The sequence below is a fragment of the Dermacentor andersoni genome, chromosome 8, assembly GCF_023375885.2.
Source record: "Dermacentor andersoni chromosome 8, qqDerAnde1_hic_scaffold, whole genome shotgun sequence".
Classification (NCBI taxonomy): domain Eukaryota; kingdom Metazoa; phylum Arthropoda; class Arachnida; order Ixodida; family Ixodidae; genus Dermacentor; species Dermacentor andersoni.
This window is the reverse complement of record NC_092821.1, coordinates 74,272,386-74,295,417: the sequence shown is the minus strand read 5'-3', so window position 1 is coordinate 74,295,417 and position 23,032 is coordinate 74,272,386. Positions and strand designations below refer to the sequence as shown.

At 44.2% G+C, this 23,032-nt stretch overlaps 1 protein-coding gene across 3 annotated transcripts in view; it reads right to left on the bottom strand.

The window, feature by feature from the left end:
* Positions 1-2,364: 2,364 nt before the first annotated feature.
* Positions 2,365-23,032, bottom strand: part of LOC126538796 (uncharacterized) — a 51,237-nt gene continuing 30,569 nt past the window's right edge. For 2 of the 3 annotated variants that reach the window (XM_055074992.1, XM_055074994.1), the window contains 5 exons: positions 18,370-18,559; positions 15,352-15,468; positions 4,382-4,600; positions 3,000-3,232; positions 2,365-2,591 (listed from right to left, as the gene is read on the bottom strand). In XM_055074992.1, coding sequence (XP_054930967.1) covers positions 2,397-2,591; positions 3,000-3,232; positions 4,382-4,600; positions 15,352-15,468; positions 18,370-18,559 — 954 coding nt within the window. In that variant the 3' untranslated portion in view covers positions 2,365-2,396. The remainder of the gene's footprint in view (positions 2,592-2,999; positions 3,233-4,381; positions 4,601-15,351; positions 15,469-18,369; positions 18,560-23,032) is intronic. The other variant, XM_055074993.1, reaches the window with a different exon arrangement.

Here is a 23,032-nt window from a genome sequence, read left to right as displayed (position 1 = left end):
TCTTCGCTACGACGTGGACAATGTGCATTTATTAGTGAACGAAGTCCATTTTTTGAGACCACGTGGTCACGGTTCCATACCCCGCCAGTTGTATCTGAGCAAGCACAATTAGCACCTTTAATTGTTCGCCTTAGAGAAATAATTCCGCTCCATAGGTCTCCGGGGTCACTGAAAATTGAATTTGCAGACATTTTTCCACACAATGCGAAATTTCTGCCCACAACATATTTGAATGACCGTTTACAAGATTATTTGGCCCGTTTCAAAATAAACGTAATAGCGACCGATGCTTCTTCGTGTGAAGAGAAGGCAGATGTGGGTATCTACTCACCATCCCTCAATTGGTCTTTTTCACTTGGCCTACCAGATTACACATCAGTTTTTTATGCCGAACTTCTGGCAATAGTTCTTGCCTTGCGGAACTTACCCATTCATATTACAAGAGTTATTGTCGTCACAGATTCTCTATCTGTATGCAGGGCACTTACTGCGTCTACAAAGTCGACAACCGGAAACGCGTTTTATTCATTAGCTCCACCTCACTTAAGTTTAGTGCATGTAGTATGGGTCCCTGGCCACCGAGACATTCATATTAATGAAACAGCCGATTCCTTAGCACGAGCTTCTTTAGCAGGTCCTGTGCTATTTGTGCTGCCGGCAACTGCGCACATTACTGCAGCCAGATATCGGTAATTTTCTTTGAGCGAGGACAAAAAAGCTCTGTGATTAGCAAAATCTTCAGATTTTTTACACTTAAATTATTCTTGGAACCGGCAATGGTGTCCTAACCGGAAAATTGAAGTTTCATTTACCAGGCTGCGTGGCCGTTTTCCAACACTTAATTTTTACTTGCACAGATGTGGTCTGGCGGTATCCCCTCTATGCTACCTCTGCAATGAACCAGAAACTATAGACCATTTTTTATTATCATGCCGGCGGTTCTCTACTCATCGAAACCTATGTCTAGAAATTCTACTTCAAAATTTAGGATTACCTTTAAGTAGCACTGTTATACTCTCCCTTGGAGCAACTGTTTTGGGATATAGCCACAGGAACGTTTGCCTAGCCATTTATAATTTTCTATGTGGCTCAAAAAGAATGCCTTGTTAATAGTTTTTAGTTTCAAGAATTGATTTATTTCTACTGCACTTTAGAAAATTCAAAAAGTAAAAGCACGAATTCACAGTTTAAATCTTACTATTATTATTCATAATTTTCATTACTCAAGTTTAAGTATATCCTTTTCTTTAACATTCCTATCAACGCAAGGCTTACTATACTATTGATCGATACTTTATCTCATGTATTCATAGTTTATTTTGCATCTTGTATTATTTGTGTTCTTTTCTTTTTTCGGGTTATTTATTTATTAACCAATTTATTTTATTTTATTTATTGAATCATATTACCACCCGATTCGTGGCCTATCCCCCTCAGTGGGTTTGTGCCATTAACTGATGCTTCATCATTATCATCATCATCATCAGGCTAGCGTTCTTGACTCAGGACAACAACAACAACAACAACGACCTAAGCTATATGAGCTGCTCTCAAGATCCCGCGGCACCATGGCAGGCCAGCCTAAACGAACCGGCGCCACGGCCGCTACCTCTTCGCTCCACATCCCATACAATCATACCAGAAACAGAAAGCGAAGGTAACTAGCCAAGGAACTAATTGCCTTAAAAACACCATGAAATTACATTGTGATAGCCTACTTCGCCAGTAACACCCAACATATAAGCTCGCTTTGTATCTTTGCGGCACACAACATATGTGCGACGTATTTTTTGCATTGCCCCACGTGCAAGTACCACTATCGCACCGTGTCTCTATGAGCATCGACTTCGTACCAGGAAGAGATGGTTGCAAACTTAAAGAAAATACGCTGAAAGGAGATTACATTTTAATTATATAGGCACATACAGTTCGTGAAATTTGACTGTATGCAACTCACTGAGCAAGCATCATGTAGGCTGTTGATCGGCCACTCGCCCTCATAAGCCCTAGTCGCCTCTTCTATGCTTCAAGCAAGCAAATAAGGTGCAATGTGGCACGGCTACCACTTCGCACAAGTCCCGGCGGCCGCCGTGTCCCATTGTATGGCGCACGTTTAACTAACTTTGTTCTCTCTCTTTAGTGCCTGTTACTCTGAATTTTTTCCGGAAGACGGGGCCATTACCTGCTATGTCGCAGTTTGAACAAGACAAGTTATTTTTTATAGGTCGCACTTACCAGATCCGGGCGTTCAATAAGTTGTGTGGGTGAGGATAGATCACCGAACCTCAAAATGAAGAGGAAATGTGTTTTTATGCAACGTGCACTGAATAGACACAACTATTGCATCAGATAGGCTACAAAATATTTCTTCGACTGCGAATCTTTATTCCAGTGCTTCACTTCTTTTTCGGAGAATCGGGAAAAGAAGGGAGACCAAAGAGCTCTGGCTTGAATTCCAGTAGCGAGGTGAGGTGCACGGTGGCTTGGCGCGGGTTCTCTTCGTCGACACGAGGTGCTGAAACCATGACAACTTGCATGCCGGCGGCTAAGGCAGCTTCAACACCCATGGGAGAGTTTTCAAACACCAGCACCTGTGGCAAAGAGGTGCGAGGAATTGCAATTCCTTTTCTTATGTCATTATCATCATTATCATAATCATTCCTAGGCCATTTTTATGTCCAATTCAAGACGAAGGCCTCTCCCTGCGGACTCGAATATCAGGATATGTTAGGTTATCAAAAGGAAATGTTAGAACAGGTTGCAGCTGAGCCTGTTTAGTCAGCAAACTAAGTCTTACTACTGGTTTATATACTGCGTGTGCGGTATGAGATGTCTCTAAAACATGCATCGAAGAACATGTCTCGGAGTGAAATATTTGAAAAGGTAGCACCTGCGTAAGGGACAAACTAACATTGCCTGTTGAAAACACGAAGCACGGCACTGCGGTCGAACAAAAAGAACATATACAAGTTATCTTGATGAAATTATTCACGCGCTACCTTTTCGGGAAGTGCCTTCTTATCGAACCTGGACGCGGTAACGAGGAATATGTCTGGTTGTGGCTTGCCCCGATTTACATCCGGTTCTCCGCCCGAGCAGACCACGTGGTGAAAGAGTGTCAGAAGATCTTGATGCCGGGTCATCTTGAGGTCAAATGAAGGGCGTTTCGAGGTGGTCGTGACGGCCATGGGGATGCCGTTAGCGTGCAGGTGGCGCACGATGCGGTCAGCACCTGCATACACGCATGGTAGGGAGAACTTTGCTTGAAGGCCGTCGAGTGTTTGAGTATACTTAAAGAGTGCTACCAGTTTTGATCGAAAGAGGCGACCGCGATAGTTACAGAACGAACACAGTGGGGGCAACCCAAGGTTGGCATCACGTGACGTGCTTGTAGCGCATATTCTTGTATTGTAGCGCGAAGTGACACACACACACGCAGACTAGAAGAAGACAGTACGCGAGCTAACCGTACCGTCAACTAAATCTTTATGGAAACAGTCAAAATTAGGTGATTGCAAATACCGCAGCATACGAACATGACAAGGTCTAAAGACTATCAGTTTAATATATCGAGAGGTATGGAAGCCAAAAAGCCAAACAACCAAGGCTCTACTTGACATTGACCCACGTGCTGAGAAGATATTCAAATTCGCTTTCTTACAGAGATATTGATGCGTGGCCAGCACAAGTCTCTCCTAATCTGTGCTTGCAGAGGGCGGATTATGGAATAATAAGATATTGCGAAATGTGAGCATAGATGCACAAGTTTCGCCATGTTTCGGCGCGTTTTATTGCACAAATAGCATCTATGCTGTGAAACTGGGAGAAAACCACGTTTTGACGATGCGCAATAAGGGGAACACACATGTTGTTCGGAATATAACACTACCACAAAAGGAAAAGAAAATTACGAAGCTATACTCTCGCTACAAATAGGTCATATTCTGTGAGAACTACGTCATAAATTATGCTTCCCAAATGATTATTTTCAAGTTTTTCATATGCGTAACTACCATTGGCTGCGAGAAATGTCAGTTGTTACTCAGCATTGCGCTGTAGTAACAGTAGCTAAGCGAATCAATGAGCACACTGGTAGTGACCTCTGCTCCCAGTGATTAATTATCATATAGTCAGCTGAGACAGGCTTTTCTTCTTCGTAACCATCGAAACCTGGAATTTCGCATTCTGTCATCACCACAAACACAAGAGAACATATGGCACTAATGTGGTTGATACACATGAAGTACTTCATTAGCGAAACTAAAATTGGTTGCTAGGAAAATCAAGGACACCCCGTTTTCCCGGTAGTCAGAATATTAGGCATGGATTGATGTAGTTACGATTCAATGAAGTAAAGTGGTTCCCAGAGGTGCGATCTCACCGGGCATGAGTTCGGCGGTGGGGAGAACCTTCTGGCATATTGGTTCCATCGCTTCCATGAAGCCGTCTGGAGTGATCGGGAGACCGAGCTTCTCGACGATCCTGCGCGCCGTGTCGGTGTCTGGCGTGCCCAGCACCCACCGTTTAAGCTCCGACGTCAACTTCTTGCCATATTGGGAGGCCACTTTCTCCGCAGCTCCGGTGTACAGCTTTTCGGTGTCTTTGACAGAGAAAAGAGAGCTCGTGAAACAAATACCAGAGGGTAACAGAAGCGCAGTACGATGGGGCTGCTCAGCTAAACTGCACAAGGCTCAAAATGTAGCAGTAATTTCATATCTGGTAACGTATGGCATGTGGGCAGCTTGTGCAGATCAAGACGTAATGCACGTGTACCCGTGTGCACAGCCATGTAGGCACCACAACACGTGTTCTTCGTTCAAGTTACCAGAAAATCCTTACACCTGCTACTTTATGATAATGGGAAGGACAATGGGGCTCGATGTTTGAGGAGCTGGCAAAAGAGAAGCCGGACAAAACATTGGCGACAGTATTTTATCGATAAGGAAAGGTGAGCATTGTAATATACTGAAGCTTTATGACGAATCCACCCAAAAGGCATGACTGCTAGCGGCTGCCTTTGGCGTCTTCGCAAATGGATTATTGAGGTAATATAAGAAATCCGTACAAGATAGTGGTGTGAACGCTCAACTGCACCGAACAAATGCCTTAAGCCAGCACCATTAGACTACAATATTTAAAGGCGATAGCAATATAGACGAAATTCAAATGCAGGCATTGCAGTCTAATGCAGCTCCTCCAAGCGCTAGCTGTCACAATAGAACAACGCGAAAAAACTGGCACTTCACGGCGGTGGCAGTAGTTTGAAAGAGTGCGTTTGGCGTGATAGAATCATCCGTGCGTACGTAGGTCATAGTAGTTACAGCCCTGGGCTGCTCTGCTGGAAGATGGAGATTCCACCCTACTACCGGTCACCAATTTTTTAGAGCATTAGAAGCAGAGTTGACCCATTTATTTGAGGTATGACTCTGAAAACTCGAGATATGCGGAGTGCACGCGATTGCGTCACAGTGTGTACGTTATCTCACGTTTTAAAGGTTAAGATGTGTAGGAATGTCACTTTGATGATTGACACTGTATAAGGTTGCTGCTCGCGCACGTATTTGCAGCTTTCGAGCTGCCGCAATTATCACAATCCGGGTATGCTATCGCATACATGAAGAGTTCGCAGTGCTAAATTGCGGCTTAGTCTTGTTTTAAAGGCAAGCCATTTGACCGAACCCTCCTGAAAATGGCTACCTCTATATGTAGCTGCCAGATTGTCGTTCCTTATAGCTCACAGACAGGGGACAACACTCATACGGGCAATGACACTTGCTGATTTCCCAGGCAGGGACGTAACCGTTATGCCGCAAAAGAACTTGTTAAAGGCGGACAGAAGATAGAACATTTACTTCCCGTTTCACAATAGCTTTCCTTCACATAGATACGAAATATGCTTCGTATCTGCACGGTTTTCGTCTTGTCTTTAGTTATGTATCAATTTAGAATTGTCAACATCTCGGACAAATTAGTGCAGGAAAAAAAATTGAAAATATGGGCTAACACTACCCGCGAGGTGACACCTGGTTGTGCGTGTCACTGGGTATTACTCGTAACTGGGCCACCGGGCTTTATGTGTCACTTGGTTGTACTCGTAACGGGGCTGTGTGTGTTATTAGGTTGCATGCGTCACCGGGCTATCACTGGGTATAGAACAAATCGCGCGCAGCCCAGCGCAGACGCCACCCTAACAGCCATGCGTACCACGACTTTTTGAAACACACCACGCTTTTGGAGCTACCGTTCAAAATTGTGTGCCTCGCAGGGTAGTCCGCATCTTCGGTTAGCCTCCCCCAGGCGTCGATACATCCCGCACGCTACCGGACGCCGGGTAGGGGGAGCGCCTGTACCCTTTTAGTCACCGGTGGTTGTCCGGCAGTTAGTGTCGAACCACCCACCTGCCGTAGCCGTGGCGGATGCCCTATGCACGAGGCCACAGCTGCGGTGGAGGCACTCGCTAGACATGCCTTTCTTCAGTGAAATGTTATTTCGTTTCACCGTTGCGGTTGTTTTATTTTTCTGCGTAGAAAAATTTTTGGTTTCGGTGTATAAAATGAGTGGTAGCATAGCGTTGTCGCATTGAGCTACATAGTCGGTGACGAATGCTGCGCACAGCATCACCTAGCTTTTCAATGTATCGAAGGGAGATAACACTCGGGTAGTTGTCAAAATTAAGGCGTCGCACACGATCCTCATACTGGCGACGGTTTTGTGCGCTTGCGTTCATTGTCTGTTACTTCGGTTGCTGGTTATGGTCTATATCGAAGCACTCGCCACCCACAGTACGCAATAGCGTGTCTACGCTAGGCCAGGTTCACTTTGATATGCATTGTGAACTGACAGGTGCGTTCACAGTTAAAGAATAAAGCTTGAAAGTCGCTCTCAGTAAGCTTTACTGTAATCTCTGTTTGTTGCATGTTTATTCGCATCTGTGTGACATTTTCAGTAGGCTCGCTTTCGGTGAAAGCATGCATGTTCTAACAACGTATTTAGTTTTGACTAATTGCAAAGCTGAAAGACCAACCTACACTTCTGTCAATGCGCTGAATGAAACTAGTGTGTGTAACGCACAGTTCCGATGCCGATAATATAGCAAAAAAATCAAGCAACGAAAGGTTTCAGTTTTCGAAGAAAAGAACAACTTGCCCACAGCACCGGCTCTTGCTCAAGGCGGGGCGACTACTGCTATTACTTGCGCGATGCAAAAACAAATGCACTCCTGTGTAACTTGTATTGCCTCATGGGAGTAATAGAATCAAGAAGAAAGAAAGCGCTAGAAAAAAAAAAACCTCGAAGAAACTCCTCCGGTAGTTTTCTAAGTATGCGTAATTATTGTACCACTTGCTCACCTCCACGCAGGACGGTGCCATTATCCATATTATGAAACTTGGATATGGCCGGTATAAACGACAGCGCTGCGGCGACACGAACTGCTGCCGACGGCGGCCCAAGGTGAATTGATGAGGCAATAAACTACTGTAGGCACTTATGACGTTCTTATCATTACAAGCTGGTATCCCTCTTTAGCGCCTTATCCATTCGCGTCGCACCATATCTTGAACGCAATCTGCGATGCCGACAGTGTGCGCCGACGGCTGATAGCCTCGCGTCCTCTGTTATTGCAGCTTCGCGTTGAAGAGAGACGCATGGGCCCATATTTTGAAAGAGGTCTGCGATGGGGATAGGGTGAAAGGTGTTCACATGGCGCGATTTGGGCGGAAAAAGCTCGTTCTGCCGCGCACGTCGTAGAACGATTTTCCGTGACAACTTTCACATGCGTTTGCGGCAGCGCGATTTCCGTCGCAGCGGTGCCCAAGGTTGCCCCCTGCTCACGAAGTATCCATGCCTCCATCGTTAAATAAAACAACATGGAAACTAGTCAAATATTCGAATTTTCCTATTATTATTCGATGATAGAATGGGTGCACCATTCTTTAACGTTTAAAAGCGTGGACACTGCGATAGCTTCCAGATACGGTGAGTGAGGTGCTGCACAACACCGCATGTATGGGCCTGCGGCTTGTGCGGCGTCGGTGGGGTGGTTTCGTTTAGTAGACTCTAGTTTCCTTGTTACTACGGAAGACACGAGTTTTTTTTTCTGGCTGAGTATTTGCTTTTGCAGAAGCGCATGTATAAGCCGCTGGCGCAATTTGTAGCGATGAAGATGTTGACGACGGTGGCGATCAAGTGGCTACGTGCCTTATCTTGAAGCGGCATCCTTCTCCCGACCTGGATAGCGTGCAGCGTCTCCTTTTAAACGAATTGTGTGAGCGGAAGAAAATAAAAACGTTTATGAGGCTCCCTAGCGACAAACGCTGGTGGGTACGCCCTATTAAAACATAGCTAAAGCTGGCGCGTGACGTTGCTCCACAGAGTTACCAACGCGTGACAAAACAGGAAAGCGCCTATTTTGACGGCGCTTTGTTTCGTCACACGCATTGCCCCGCCCACATCGCGACGATCGCTGCGACTTAGCGACGGCGCAAGAAACTTGTTGGAATCCAGTCGCGGAGAGCGCACGACGTGGTGGCGGTCGCTGAGGGACGGAATTCGCTGTGTCGCTGACTGAAAATCGCGCCATGGGAAACAACCTTGAGGCGCGTGCTGAGAGATCTGTCAGCGCTCTGTTCTCGCTGCTTCGTTCGCTTGGAAGTGACAGGCAGCACGAAAGTAAAGCCGCTCGCTACTGAGGGATGTATCTATATCGTATGCGTAATTCTAAAGGGTGTACACTATTTTCGCTTCACTATGCTGAGTGCTTGAAGCCTGCGTAATCTCTGCCGCGGGTAGGCCTGGTATTGCGGTATCTCGGGGATCGGCCGACACTTTGTTCTTACGTGGCGGACGGTTTTCGCGTTGGGTAAGCCACATCAATGCTTATGCATTTAAAAGCCGTTAACGCTGTCAGGCCCTAACTTTATTATTCTTTGAAGTTTACCAGGGGTTCCAGCAACGGCTGCCAATCATAAATGTGTTTGTGTTTTGAACACTGCAATTCTACGCGAAACAACACACGTTCGGGATGCCTGACGGGTCACAGATACCTCCGGCCATTTGAACTCGCCATGAACAGCAGTGGCGAAGGAGCAATGGGTATTGAGGTGAACTCGAACGCACAATTATCTCGTATCAACGCAAAGGAGCGCTCTTATGGAATGTATACCTGCTCCACCCAATCAGATGGCCAGCTACCTTCTAAGAGCAATCGGAGCTATCGGAAACAGCGCCATCGGCTCAGAGAGGCCCGCGAAGCAAGGCAACGTTTGCTCCTTCCCTCTGATGCGATTTGTTGATGCGATTTGTGCAGATTGCGCTCTTATGCAATAGGTACAGAAGCTAACATTACCGAATGATGCCATCATTTGTCATCTCGAAAACGGAGCTTCTCGCAAAAGCACACGCGCGAGTAACGGTTTCGCCTTATTGCTGTTGCAAGTATATGGACACTCCACGCACATTTTTGCCGTCGCCGTGATGTTCCGTATCAAGTCCAAGCGCGAGAGCACCGCTGCCGCGCGCGGTGTGCTGTATGTGCGAGTGAAAGCACGCTAGGGGAGCCACGATCGCGGCTCAATCGAGGGAAGCAGGCGGAGAGGAAACGTGCCGTCTCCGTTGGGCGAAAGGCCGTGGATGGACAGGAGCGAGGTAGGGGGGCGGGGGTGGGGGGGTGCTGCGTAGTGCTCCGGCAGTAACTGCGTAATTCACGACCGGGCCCAAGGAGAGCTGAAGATCGAAGCTCAGCCTCACGCACGAAACGGAGGAAAGTGGGAAGGCAGCACGGGAGGGAGAGTAGGCGAGCTTCTACTGCGCCAGCAACTGCGTACTTTGAGTGGCGGTGGCTGGTCACGCGTGCCGTATGTTGAAAACGATCTGCAGGTATTCATACCCATGTGCGTTCTGCGTTCTCTCAGCTCAGTCCGCGTTAAAGCGATAGACAGCACGAATTTCACTTCAGTCGCTGCTCCGGTCGCGCTTGCTCACGCGAGCGTTATGACAGCGAGTGTTTGCGGTCATCCAGTGCGATATGCTCATGTTTCGCTTTGCGCGCTGACATTATTCTCTTTAATTCAGTTAGTACGCGAATGTTTACAAGTTAATGCGGTCTATACAACTGCTATCCTTACTTCGTATAACTGTCTACTAATTTTGCTGCCACTATTGGCTACCGTTAGAAACTGCGACTTTTGGCTACCGACACTTGCATGAAGCCGTGGACTAATATTGAGCTTTACTACTGCCTTTCGCGTCACACTTATGTCGACGTGCACCTCTTCCTAGCCCCTCGTCAAGGATTACCAACCTTACGGTGACCTCGTGACATCACTGCTTGCACTTGTCATAATGTGCATCCTCAGAAAATACAGTGGACATTTCGGCGTCGCTTGTGAACCTTCTAATGCATGCGATAACATAAGAAAAATTTTCTGACATCAAACATGTGTCAAATGCGGTGCTTAAAGGTGTCTTGAGCCACAGCTCGGGCTTGTTGACAAGCACTTTCTGTGGATAACTGTATGAAACAAATCAAAACCAATTCAAATCAAGTTTATTTTTTCATTAGGAAATGGAGGGAGGCCTCAACAAAAGCAGAAAACTTTTTCACTTCACGAAGCTTCACGTGGAAGAAAGCCATGTTGAGCAGGGAAAAAATAAAATTACTAATACTATTCAGTCCCAATTATAATACAAGTGTGATACAAACACAGGTACGAGTAACATAACGGGACGCAAAAGAGAATATAAAGCATATAACAATGTAAATCAGTGTAATTTGAGAGAATTATACAAAGTATAGACAATATAAATATAAGGTATCCTACAGTTGCACAAAAAAATCCGCTTAAAGTTTTTTAATTTAAATTTTCTATTTAAAACTCGCTTTCATGCAGATAATTCAGAAGAAGAGGGAGATTGTCTCGAAGCATCTGCGTGCCGTAACATGTACGGGAATACGGCAGGCTCCAAATAATTGTACGACGTGTAGGGTAGATGCGTGTCTTCAATGTTAAATGATCAATAGAATCTAGCATCTTTTTAGGGGTGAGAATATTTTGTTCGTATTTTATTGCCAGCGTATATGCGTAAAGACAGGGAACACCGACAAGGTTAAAGCACTTGAACATGGGTTTAGTATGGGCGTGGAGAGGCTCACTAGCCATGTGTCGAAGTGCTTTGTTCTTTTCTTTTTTGAAGTGTATGTGGACAGTTTGTGTTTTAAGGTTGTTCTACCCCAAACAAGCAATCAGTAATTCAAATGAGAGGCAAACAGTGCATAATAGATGGAGAGTTTAATACTAGATGGTAGAATAAAGTGGAAATTTGCCAATATGCCGACAGTTTTTTGACATTCGAGTAATTACTTAATTGACGTGGGTAACCCAGGACATATTTTTATGAAAGTATACTCTAGGTGTTTTAATTGAGTCAACCACCTCCACAGCAGAATTGTTAAGAATAATATTTCATGTTAGTGCGGCGGGCGATTGTCTTGGAATGAAAAAGATGACTTTGGTTTCATTAGCAGTTATCTCTAGGGAGTTTAATGTACTCCATGCGCTCATATCTTCAAGCCATTCATTTGTGTCACGTTGAAGCGATTTGCAATCAGTATGACGAAATAAAGGTGTTGTGTCATCTGCGCACATGACAAATGTTGGTTTTTGGTTTGTGCAAATAATATCATTGACATTAAAATTGAACAATAGTGGTCCAAGAATTCTCCCTTGGGGATACCCAGTGCTTATCGCCTTAAGTATCACCTATAGCAACACTTTGCACGCGGTATGACTGATAAGAAGTTATAAGTGTTAAAGGCAAGCCTCGCACTCCGTAAAGTTCAAGTTTATTTAGCAACGCTGTGTGGTTTAGATGGTCGAATGCATTCGAAAGATAGATGTACAAGCCAGCTACGAGCTCTTTTTCTTCAAAGGCTTTGAGTATAATTTCTTTTTGAGCTAAAAGCGCTTGTTCAGTGGACCTTCCCTCGCGAAAGCCGTATAGAGTGGTGTTTATAAGATTGAATTCTTCAGCAAAGTTTCAAATTCGGTCATGCATTATGCTTTCCAAGCCTTTGGAAGATACGGGCAAAATAGAAATTGGGCTGTAGTTCGACAAGTTGTGTTTGTCGCCCCTTTAAAAGCCATAATCACTTTCGATACTTAAATATTTTTAGGGAAGTCTCCCGTAGAAAGAGCCAAAATAAAGACAAGAATAACTGGTGCGGAGATTAAGTCAAGCGAATAGTTAATAGGTTCTATTTGTATACCATCTATGGCGCATGACGTGGTATTGCTTAGTGAAGCAAATATTGCACGAACCTCTACTTAACTTGTTAGTTTGAGAAACAAACGGTTTATGTTCCTGGGGACCATTCTTGTAGCATCAAGGTGGTAAGAAATATTGACCATGTTTACAAGGAAGCTATTAAAGGCTTCTGCAAGAATGTAGCCATAAACAGGTTTGTCATTTAAAATGATTTTCGCAATATTGTGATGTGCACAGGGCCGCCTTAAAAGTTCCTTAATTGTCCTCCATACAACACCTGCTTTGGTATTATGACCAGTCGGGAAGAAATTGAATAGATAATTGTGCTTTGCACTAAGTAGCAGAAATTCAGTTTTGTTCCTGTGTTGTGTAATTTTTTTCCAGTCTACAGGATTACGTGTGGTCATGAATTTTTAAAAAAGATTTTCTTTCTTTTTTACCATCTTGAGGCAGTGGTTTGTTGTCCAAGGTTATCGTTAACGGTTTGCTCTTTTGCTTGAAACAACAGGAAATGATTGATTATATGCTTAATTAAGTAAAGATAGAAATGCTTCGTATACCTCGTCACACGCCTTTGAGTTATATACAATATCCCAACCACTCGCTATTGTGAACACGTGAGCCAAATTTTGCACTCGAGTGCGACGCGGGAAGCTCGCAAGTAGAGCGCAATGTCACCTTTCTCTAAAAAGCTCTCTTTTACACGGAAGCGTTCTCCTCATTCTTTCTGGGGCTGCCATAATCCATCAAGAACCATATTCGCGTATGCTTCTGCTATTGGTGCTGACATCAATGAAAAAGGGTGCTTGGATCAGTGCGCTTCTTTCTACCTTTACTGTGTACATTCGCTGGTGCAGTTTAATAAACATGCTAGAGTAATGAAAACCTAAGTTTCGGATTCGGATAAGAAAAACCAACTTGAAAAAGTAAGTCGTACTATGGCCAACTGTCGTCTGCTAACACTCGGCCGTGCCCGTCCACGTAGGAATGAAACATTGGCCACGCTGCTTATAAGTGTCGTATCCGTCGCATCTCGCTAAGTTCAAACACTCAGGTAACACTCATGCTTTAAGCTAAACAATAAGCTAAACAGAAAGCTAATACTGAGGCTTCAAACGACCGGCTAGCCTCGAACCGTGCTAAGCTTAAGGCAAGACTACACGGAGGCTTGCCAGCGCACCGTCACTCCTGGCAGCTTCTCGATAGACGCCTTGCAGATTCCATTTCATTTAGAGTTATTAGGTAAAAATGCCGCAATATAGATCTTGCTACCATCCGTCGGCCAAGCTGGTTGCAGGACAAAGCTGGTCCGCACCACGTTGCCGGAATTGTATGAAGGACATGAAGGCGTGCCCGCACTTCATCCCTCTCGTGGGCCTAGTAGTTATCCACTACAGCTGCTTGTAGTGACGCGTCCGCAGGGTAGCGTAGATGTCATGGCTATCGCGGTTCATTGAGCCTATTTCCTGAGATCGCTGCAGCTAGCCAATTAAGAGCAGCGTCCTCTGATCGACATTCGTGGGTGACATTACTGGAGGCCCGAGCTGCAACATCTGACGAGCAGCTCGTGTAGGTTTACCAAGTTACACACCCACGAAGTGTGTTGCCATCATGGTCGAAGCTCGTTACGTTATGAATCCTTTAAAACCGAGTCCATAGTGTGGAAACCGTTGCTTAGGCTATGTGCACGCTGCCGACCTACTTGCAGGTGCAAACATTAGGATTAAGCGTGTTCAACTCTTTGCAATTTTGTTGTCGTCGAGGAGTTCAAGCGGAACGAAATGTGCTGGTGCTACTCTTGTCACTCGCTGTGAGAAAAACCACGCCTATACTCGCGGACAAATTGTAAAAGCGCTTCTAAACAGAGTCCCGTATGTTCATGCACGTTAGTTTAAGCGGCGGACGAGAAGACACAAACACCTGATCAGAAACAGTTAAATGATACAAAACACGCCAATGAATGTAAAATTTTACTTATTTGCGGCTTTGAAATTCAGCATCTGGGCAAACGCGAAACATTCGCACGTGCAAGCTGCATCGATTCAGCGTCTGTTCCGAGCAACCAAAAGCAAATTGAAATGCTGGTGGACTAATTGGCGCGGCAGCACATCTGCAGAACCTCCGCCCTTGTAGCTTTCCAATCACAGCCACAAAAAGCTGTCCGCGAGTATAGTTATCCAGCACAACGCAGCAAAACAAAGGGATGGCACGCCATGAACTCCGCCATGAACTCTGGAATAGCCTCTGAATGTGGCGCATCATAGGCGCCAAAATGGGTAGTGGCGTCTACGTGAACATACCAAATAAAATTTGAACATCGCACCACGGTGAAGACCGGAAGGCGGAGCCTTGCGGTCACCACCCCGATCCGCAACAACCTTTGCAGTGCAAGGCACTGAAGAAGGGTTGGAAACACCGTGAAGGGGAATAAAGGCGATATTTGACTGCCTATAATTCCGCTTCTGCTGAACGCATAGCGAAATGCTGTTTGCTGCGAAGTATTTATGAAATAATGTATTTTACCGTCAAATGAATTTCTAGATTTCTACATAAAGTGGTTCAATAGCTCTTTGAAAATAAACATTGCCCGAAATTGCGCGTTGCGTCGGGGGATGGTAATGACAAGACTACACGCCTCATTAGTTTCGAGCAGGATTATTAAGATGTGCGTATAAAATCGGTTATCATCGTACGTAACAAAAGCCCCCCTGTCGAAATTTTAGCAAGATTGAGCTTTTCATGCGGCCAACCTTTATCTAGCGATCGGAACGTCTTTTATGTAGATGTGCCAGCTCAGTGGAATAAATAGCGCCTGCGTAATAATCATACGAAGTGACAAAGAATTGAACCAGAGAAAGCATTCTAGTGCTCACACTTTATATTCGGTTTTCTGTGTTTCTGGCTACCTAAAATCGAGCCCTTCGGTTGCCGTTATTGTTGGCACTCGCCTGTGCAACGTGCTCATTTTGTGTTAAGGACGTCATTGCTACCACGGCGAAGGAAAACTCACGCTACGGTAATTCAGTGAGACTGCTACAAAGAGAAACGCTGAGTGTGTTTTTGAAAATCACGTTGTTTACCACTCACCTAAAAGCAGGCCGTCCACATTGAAAATCACGTGAGACACTGGCTTGAAGGACGTCACCGAGACCTTCCGATTCGTGGCAAATTTTTGAGCTTGCTTGATTTCCGAATGGCTTGGACCTGTGTTGGTATGATTCATTGAAGATCGCAGACCACGTTCTTAAATAATAAAGATGCTGATTGGGTGATGTGCGAACGTGACTTGCAAAAAAAAATGGAAGCTGTTAGTACTCTATTCGTCCGCCAAGTCCTGAAGCAGCACCAATGAGTACTCTTCTTAGGATACTTGCATCAACATTATCATCATCGGGCTATCTTTGTGTCCAATGCAGGACTAAGGCCTCTCCCAGCGACCACCAATTTCCCCTGCCTTCTTATACCTGATTACAAGTTGTGCCGGCTAATTTTCCACGTTGTTCGACTGCGCTTCTGATTCCATGGCGCCCATTCTATAAGTCTGAGGAAGCAGCGGTTATCTTCACAACGCACAGGAATGACTTACTGAACTTAACCTTTTTTCTATATCAACTATAATACATACTATTCCGTTTTGCACTCTGAAACATACTGCTCTCTGTGTGTATCCTAACCATACGCCTAACCTTCCACGTTCCCTAGCTCCTTCTCAAGCTTCTTTGTTGACCACCTAACGTTTACCCCTTATGCCGGTACCAGAAGAATGCGATGACTGTACCTTTTCCTTTCAGGGATAGCGGTAAGCTACTGGACGCAATTGTCCAATGCCTGCCGTATGCGCTCCAACCCATTTTTATTTTTCTGTAAAGTTGCTTTTCATGATCAGGATGTGCTGTGAGTAATAAACTTAGACAGATGTGCTCCCGCATAGATTCTGGAGGCTGAGTGACAATCACGAACTCTTGTTCTCTTGGCAAACTGTCAAACACTATTTTTTCTCTTCTGCATATTCTTCGTCAACCCTAATCTTACATTTTCACGGTAAAGGCCCTGAATAATTTGTTGCGATTCATGACCGGTATTCCAGAAGAGGACAGCGTCATCTGCAAACCCATGGTTGTTGAGACATCTGCGGCTGACAAAAACTCCTAACCCTTCCCAATCTAATAGCTTCACTATTTCTTCTTAGCATACTGTGATTAACATTGGATAGACTGTCTCCTTCCGTGACATCTTTGTTCGTAGGTGTTCTTTCACTTCTGTTGTGGAGGCTTAAAATACGGAGCCTATGTATATATGGCAAGATATTAACGCATACTTCCTGTACTACTTTATTACGCAATGCCTCCGGGATGGCTAGTACCTTCGCTGAATCAATTGCCTTTTCATAATATATGAAAGCCATTTAGATAACTTTGTTGCACTCCGCAGATTTCTTAATTACCTGAATGATCAAAGGGATGTGATCCATTGAAAATTGAGGTCGTTAAGCCATTCTGTTCTCTAGGTTGATTGAAGTCAATTGTTATCTTGATTCTATTGGAAATTGCCTTGGTGAATATTTCATACAATACTTCAAGAAAACATCTCATTTCCTTAATGTGCCTATAAATCTTTAAATTTCGGACGTCTTCCTTCGAATGGATTATTCCAATGTTGGTATTCTTCATCTTCTCTGGTACACTTGACGTCGTGAGGCATTGGAAATAAATGGCCGCGAGCAATTTAAAATTATGCCGCATGTCAACCCAAACAAATAAAAAACAGTATCTCCGCCATCTTTCATTAAAGTGCCTGTTATTCCATCATCCCCAACCCAATTCGCAAGACATGTCTTGCAAAGACCCTTCACGTCATCTCTTGTTACACAAGGGCCCTCTCTATCCTGTTTGTCACTACTTCTAATCAAGGTTGCGTGGCTGCTATGAGTGCTATACATTTAGTATAGGTGTAATCTGCTAGCTTTACTATACCATAGAAACTGCTGATGACATTGTCCTCCTCTTCTTTCACTGGATTCTTTTTGCTATTTCATATGCCAAGTCCGTGCTGTGTCCACTCTTTTACTGCATCCAAATTTTTTGTTGATGTTATAATTTTTTAATAGGAACTACTTTCTTCTTGTTTATCTACTTTCACAGTTATGCATGCTTTATCTGATCTCTTGAGTTAGACACTTTAACATTTTCTGGTTTCTTTATTGTAAATTACAGAGCTTCCTTCCATTCTGCTCGGTGCCGTACCTCCCACTTCAACTGCTTCTTCTGACATCTGTCAGGTTAAGCGTTCATTCATCAGCTCTATCTTATGTATTTATCTTCCTATTCTAAAGCTGTCTATTTATTTACGAGCAACATGCTAATTTCATCTGCTTTAACCTCGACTACGCCTAGCCTGGCCTGTTTTCTACTGAATCACTTTGCTCTTTCTAACTTCAAATTGAGAGCCATCTCGAACGAAACTAATCAGTAATCACTAACAATTACCCTTACCTAACGCTTCTACTTCCTGCACTCCTATATCTGCAGTCAGGTAGCACAAAGTATGACTATATATCTGTTCTTGTTTCCCCGTTAGGGCTTTTCTAGGTCCACTTCATACTATTGCGCTTCCGGAAGAAAGTGTTCGATAACAGTATTGAACGCTGTGTGAGTAATACTCCCTACTATCGAAGAAAAACGATGAACAAGGGGCCAGAAAGAAGCACGACACTGCGCTTGAGCAGTGTTTGTATCTCGTGCCATGTTTATCGTAGTGCTCGTCAAAACGTATTCATCGTTAGAAGCCTATTTATTTTATACGTGATGTACACAAAACCATAGTGGTGACCAAGTTTGTGATAGAGAAAAGAGTGAAAAATGTGCTGCACCGTGTGCATCAAGGATCAACACTTCAATCAGCAGCATTCAGAAGTACCACGTGATATCCTTACAAAACCTTCTGCAACCGTCCTTGGCTGTCAATCCAAAGTTAAAAGATGGAAGGCGTAATATAAGATTTCCTGGTGTCAATGTGAAATAGGCTTGCATGTCTCTTTGTATTTCTGGATTACTACCCTTGATGTGGATTGTTTCAAGTGATTCACATATAAAAGGCCGTACTGACCTGCACTGGGGCCGTCCTCAAATGGCGGAAGTCCGAAGAGCTCGGGCTTGAAGTCCATCAACGTGTTGATGCAAGTGGTTGCCCGACGCTTGCTGTCTTCATCCATGCGAGAGTCAGGTACCATGACGACCTGCATGCCGGCAGCGAGGGCAGCCGTGACACCCATGGTGGAGTCCTCGAACACGAGGACCTGCACGTACAAGTTGGGTTGCAAAATAACAGGTGTCAGGTTCTTCTAGATCATTAAAACACTACGTCTTTATGCAGTACGGATGCTCAAGAATAATACACTTTGGTAGTCCACAAGTAGCAGAGACACTATAAATTTAATATTCGAAATCGTATATAATACAACACCGCGCCGTTTAATGAAACGCGGACTTTTGTAAGGAAAGAATATTTGCTCTGGAGTGTTTTTATTCTTACTTACAGCACAAGAGCACCGCAAGCACGAGAAAAACCAAGTGCACACAAATGAAGAGCGGCACGACACCTTGACACGTTCGGTTCGCGCTGTAGGTAGAATCTAATTGTACAGGCTCGCCCAACTAGCTGTGAGAATACTTCTACAGGTATATAAGCTATGCAACATTCTACTTAAACAAATATGAAAAGTTGAGAATAAAGGAGAATCGCAACATGGCTACAATGAAACACAGATGAAACTTGAGGTCACAGTAAATACACGATAGTACGAGGAACTTCGAAAGCAGCAGTAGTACTAGCACTAGCGTTCACAAAAGCCATTCTGTGCCTGAATCTAGAGAGGTTGCTTGGCTTTAAAGTTAAGCAAATGCTGGTGGGCCGATTGGCATTGGCGTCATGGCAAAGCCACAAATAAGATAGGGCAGGATAAGAAGGTGTCCGCTTCTTATGAAGCAAGGAAAGCGCAGCCTCAAATTACTCTTTGAGAATTGAGATAGATAGAAAATTCTATTCAAGAAACGGGTGGCAGGAGTGCTCAAATGCCTGTTCGTTAAGTATGTTGACACGAACGTGGGCCAAGGTGCACACGATAATTGCAAGTACGAGTAGAGAACGTGTTGTTATGAAAAAAAAGTTTATGTGCCACTTACCGAACAAGACGGTAAGCACCATACAAAAGGTAAAGAAAGACCGCGGAGTTTGACAACGATGGCACGCAAAAATATTGGTTAAAACTTTAGATTTTTTATGCTAGCAGAAGGATGGCCTACCACTTTTGTATTGTGACCTGGTGGCCTGTGGAAATAAAAATATTGAACAAAACATTTAAAATAGTTTTCTGAAGTGAAGGCGCTAAAAAGACGGAGGACAAAGAAGAAACACACACACACAGAAATCATGCTTAACCAACACGCCCAACTATCCATCCTAACGTCGTATATTTCTTGTGCATCGGGCTCTTCACTATGTGTTTCTTCAGTGAGAAATCATGCTTAACCAACACGCCCAACTATCCATCCTAACGTCGTACATTTAAAATAGGGTAAAGCATGTGTCTATGCAAGAAAATAGGAGACCGCACAGCACAACATTAAGATGCGGCAAGTTATTATCCTGGCCAGTCGCAAGCGGGATTTTCGCCTTTCACCTTTGCCTTTGTATATGAGGTTCATATTGCTTTCACGCCAAACAACCAGTATTTTCTACGTTCTAATTACTTCCTCTGTGGCATTAGTTAGCAGTGTCTTGCTCTTTGGACCGAGGTTCTCGACTAGCTTTATTGGTATTTGATCATGTCCTGCTGCCCTGCTGCTGAGGACATTTTCTACTGCTTTCTTGCAGTAAATGTTTTATGTGCAAAACTTTGTTCTCTCGGCCTTTTCTGTTGTTGCTAGATCTGGCTGAGCTTGAACTACGCTTTCTTTCGTGCCCAAGTTATCCCTAATAACAGCTATGATGTACCACATCGCATCGTATTAGAAGATATTACTGTCTTTGAGCCTCATGGCCGTTTGTGCATTTTTAGTTGGAGCAGCGAGCGCTATTATACGTTTCCAGAATCTCGTTGGGTGCCTCTGCTTCTGATGAGAATGGCATCCGCGCAATGTTCACTGCGCATCTATTTTTTTTCTCGCAGGAGCTCACTCGCCACGTCTTTCCTTCTTGGTATGTGTTCCACCTAGGGAACACTTCTTTGTCTAATCCCAACTGTTTGGCTTCTCGATGATCCCCAGACGCCATCTTATGCTCTTCTATAGCCTGCGTTATTTTATTCTTCCGCCAATTACGTGGTTTCCTCTTTCCAATCGTACAATTTGTGGCCGCGTCTGAATTATCTCCTGCTGCATCACGTCTACGTGCATGGATGGATGCTATGAGCGTCCCCTTTGAAACGGGGTGGTGTGTTTCGCCACGAAGCTCTTGATCTTATTTTGCCTAATGTCCAGCCTATCCTTTGAAAAAGAAGCACGCACACACACACATACATACACATACACACATACACAGACACACACGCTCACAGAGACAGAATTTCCGCATAACACTTTCTGAACCCATACTGGAAACTTCGTTTTTCTACACCTTGGTTGTTTATGGCTTCCCTACTTTTCTTCCATCAATCTTCCAATCGCCTCTTACTAATTTCTATTGCGGACATGTTTACTTTCCCCTTGATATCCCTGAACGGAGAAGCTTCAACGAGGCCAGGGGAGCCTAAACCGACAGCTGGGTAAAAAATAAAACATGTTTCAGGGTTTACTTAGCTTTACCGCAGCAAGCAACCTGTTTTTCTTCTTTGGTGTACCTCACTTTATAGCTACGCTTTCTAAGGCATCCTGATCTCGCGTCGGATACTAAGGAACTTCCCTTTGAGTTATCAAAAATTGTTTCATTCCTGATTTCGTATTTTCCCCTTAGGTATATCAATACCAAGAAAGGGGCTGACAGATGGAGTAGCACACTGTGGTATAAAGTTTGTAAACTGGGATAAGGTGCCTCAGAAAGGCTGGCCAACGTTTCGATAGGAGGACCTATCTTCGTCAAAGGCGGCCTCGTCATCCTCGGCATGTTAGTTTTAAAGGGTTAGTGCGGTTACGTCACGTGCGGGTGTTGTCGCTGGCGGCCGTACGTGATGTTACTGTTCAGCAAGTTCTTTTTTCTTCTTTTGCCGCCGGCCATGAGATTGTATCTGCATTTCTGACTTTGCGCTTGACGTTCCTTGTTCCCGTGTTGTTTCCTACACCGGTCGCATACTTGCTGTTAAGCTTCCTAAATTCATTCCCCCAATGAGAGTAAATGTGTTTCCTGCACAAAGACCTGAACACTCATGCAACCCATTCACTTTTTCCATATTTGTCAATCGTTCTTCAACATCAATCTTGCGCTGAGCTTCCGTCCCTCCAAAACTAATACAGCCCAAATCACCCTCCGCAGCTTCATTTGTAGTCTTCCTGTGAGCGTACGATGCGAGATGTCCACTGAACTAATCTTGCCATCGAGTACTGATTGTACTCCTGACTGTAGGCAAACAGCCTTATTTCCAAATCTAAGTTCCGGAACCATTATACCTTTCCACATAACCCGGAGCCTATTTTATCCCCATAGCGCTCTGTCTTTCGTTATGGCCGCGTTTCTCTTCCCCTTCTCAGTTAGTGTTTCGCTTAAAGGCTTAGCAGCACACACACACGAGTACAGAGTGAAGAACAATCCATGTGTTTCCATATATATATTGCCTTCGTTTATTCATGCACCAAGGTACTTGTAATATTTTACTCGAGGTAATTCCTGGCTCTGTATCGACACGGTCTGATCACTGCTTTAATGTCATTAAGCGCGCTTTTTAACGCTAAATTTTTGTCCTATGTTCTTGCCTTCGTGTCCGCAGATATTAGCCAGATGTTGCACATCACTAGCAACACAATGTCGTCCGCATAAAACAAATTTGTAAGCTGCTGCTCTACATTTATGCCCGCCTGTTTGCAGATAGATTTAACCCGATATTCACACCTTCTAGCGTGTTTTCCATCCTTACGATGTACATCATAAAGAACAATGGGGACAGAGGGCGCACCTGTCTCAGTTACTTGGCGATATGAGCTCTCTCCTCGCTCCTCATTCCTTGCCAATCCAAGCAAATGATACTTTCTAGGTAAATGTACCTCAAAGCTGTATGCAATCGATGCTTATTCCTTCCCCTGCAAGTATGTCCCACAAAATTTGTCGTGCACGTTGTTATGCACCCCGGTAATGTCTAAAAAAGTTGCATATAACAGTCTCCTTTCTTCTCTAGATATCCGAAGAGTCTCAATGAGAACAAGACAAGTTATGTACAGTAGCGATATAGTGCCACCTGCTGGTCAGAAAGCTAAGTCCCTTGGCACAAAATGTTATTCTTCAACATATCTTATATCTTTGTACGCGCTTTTGTGAAACCTGTATTGTGTGTTACTGCCTAACCTTTGAATATTCTTTTTATTTATGTAATATTTGGTTATTTATATATTTATTTATTCAGGAACACCTCTAAAGACCCCGAGATCAGGGCATTACATTGGAAGAATGGCATAAGAAGGGCACTCAGAACCACAGTGATCCATTTAGTAGCATTAAATTACGTAGAGTAACTTAAGCAAAACACAAATGAAATAAAATTGCAAGGTATCCGGAATACTTTATAAGTAACAACCGAGAATCTAATTACACTCGCGAGACAGATTTGCGTACTAGACAATAGAAA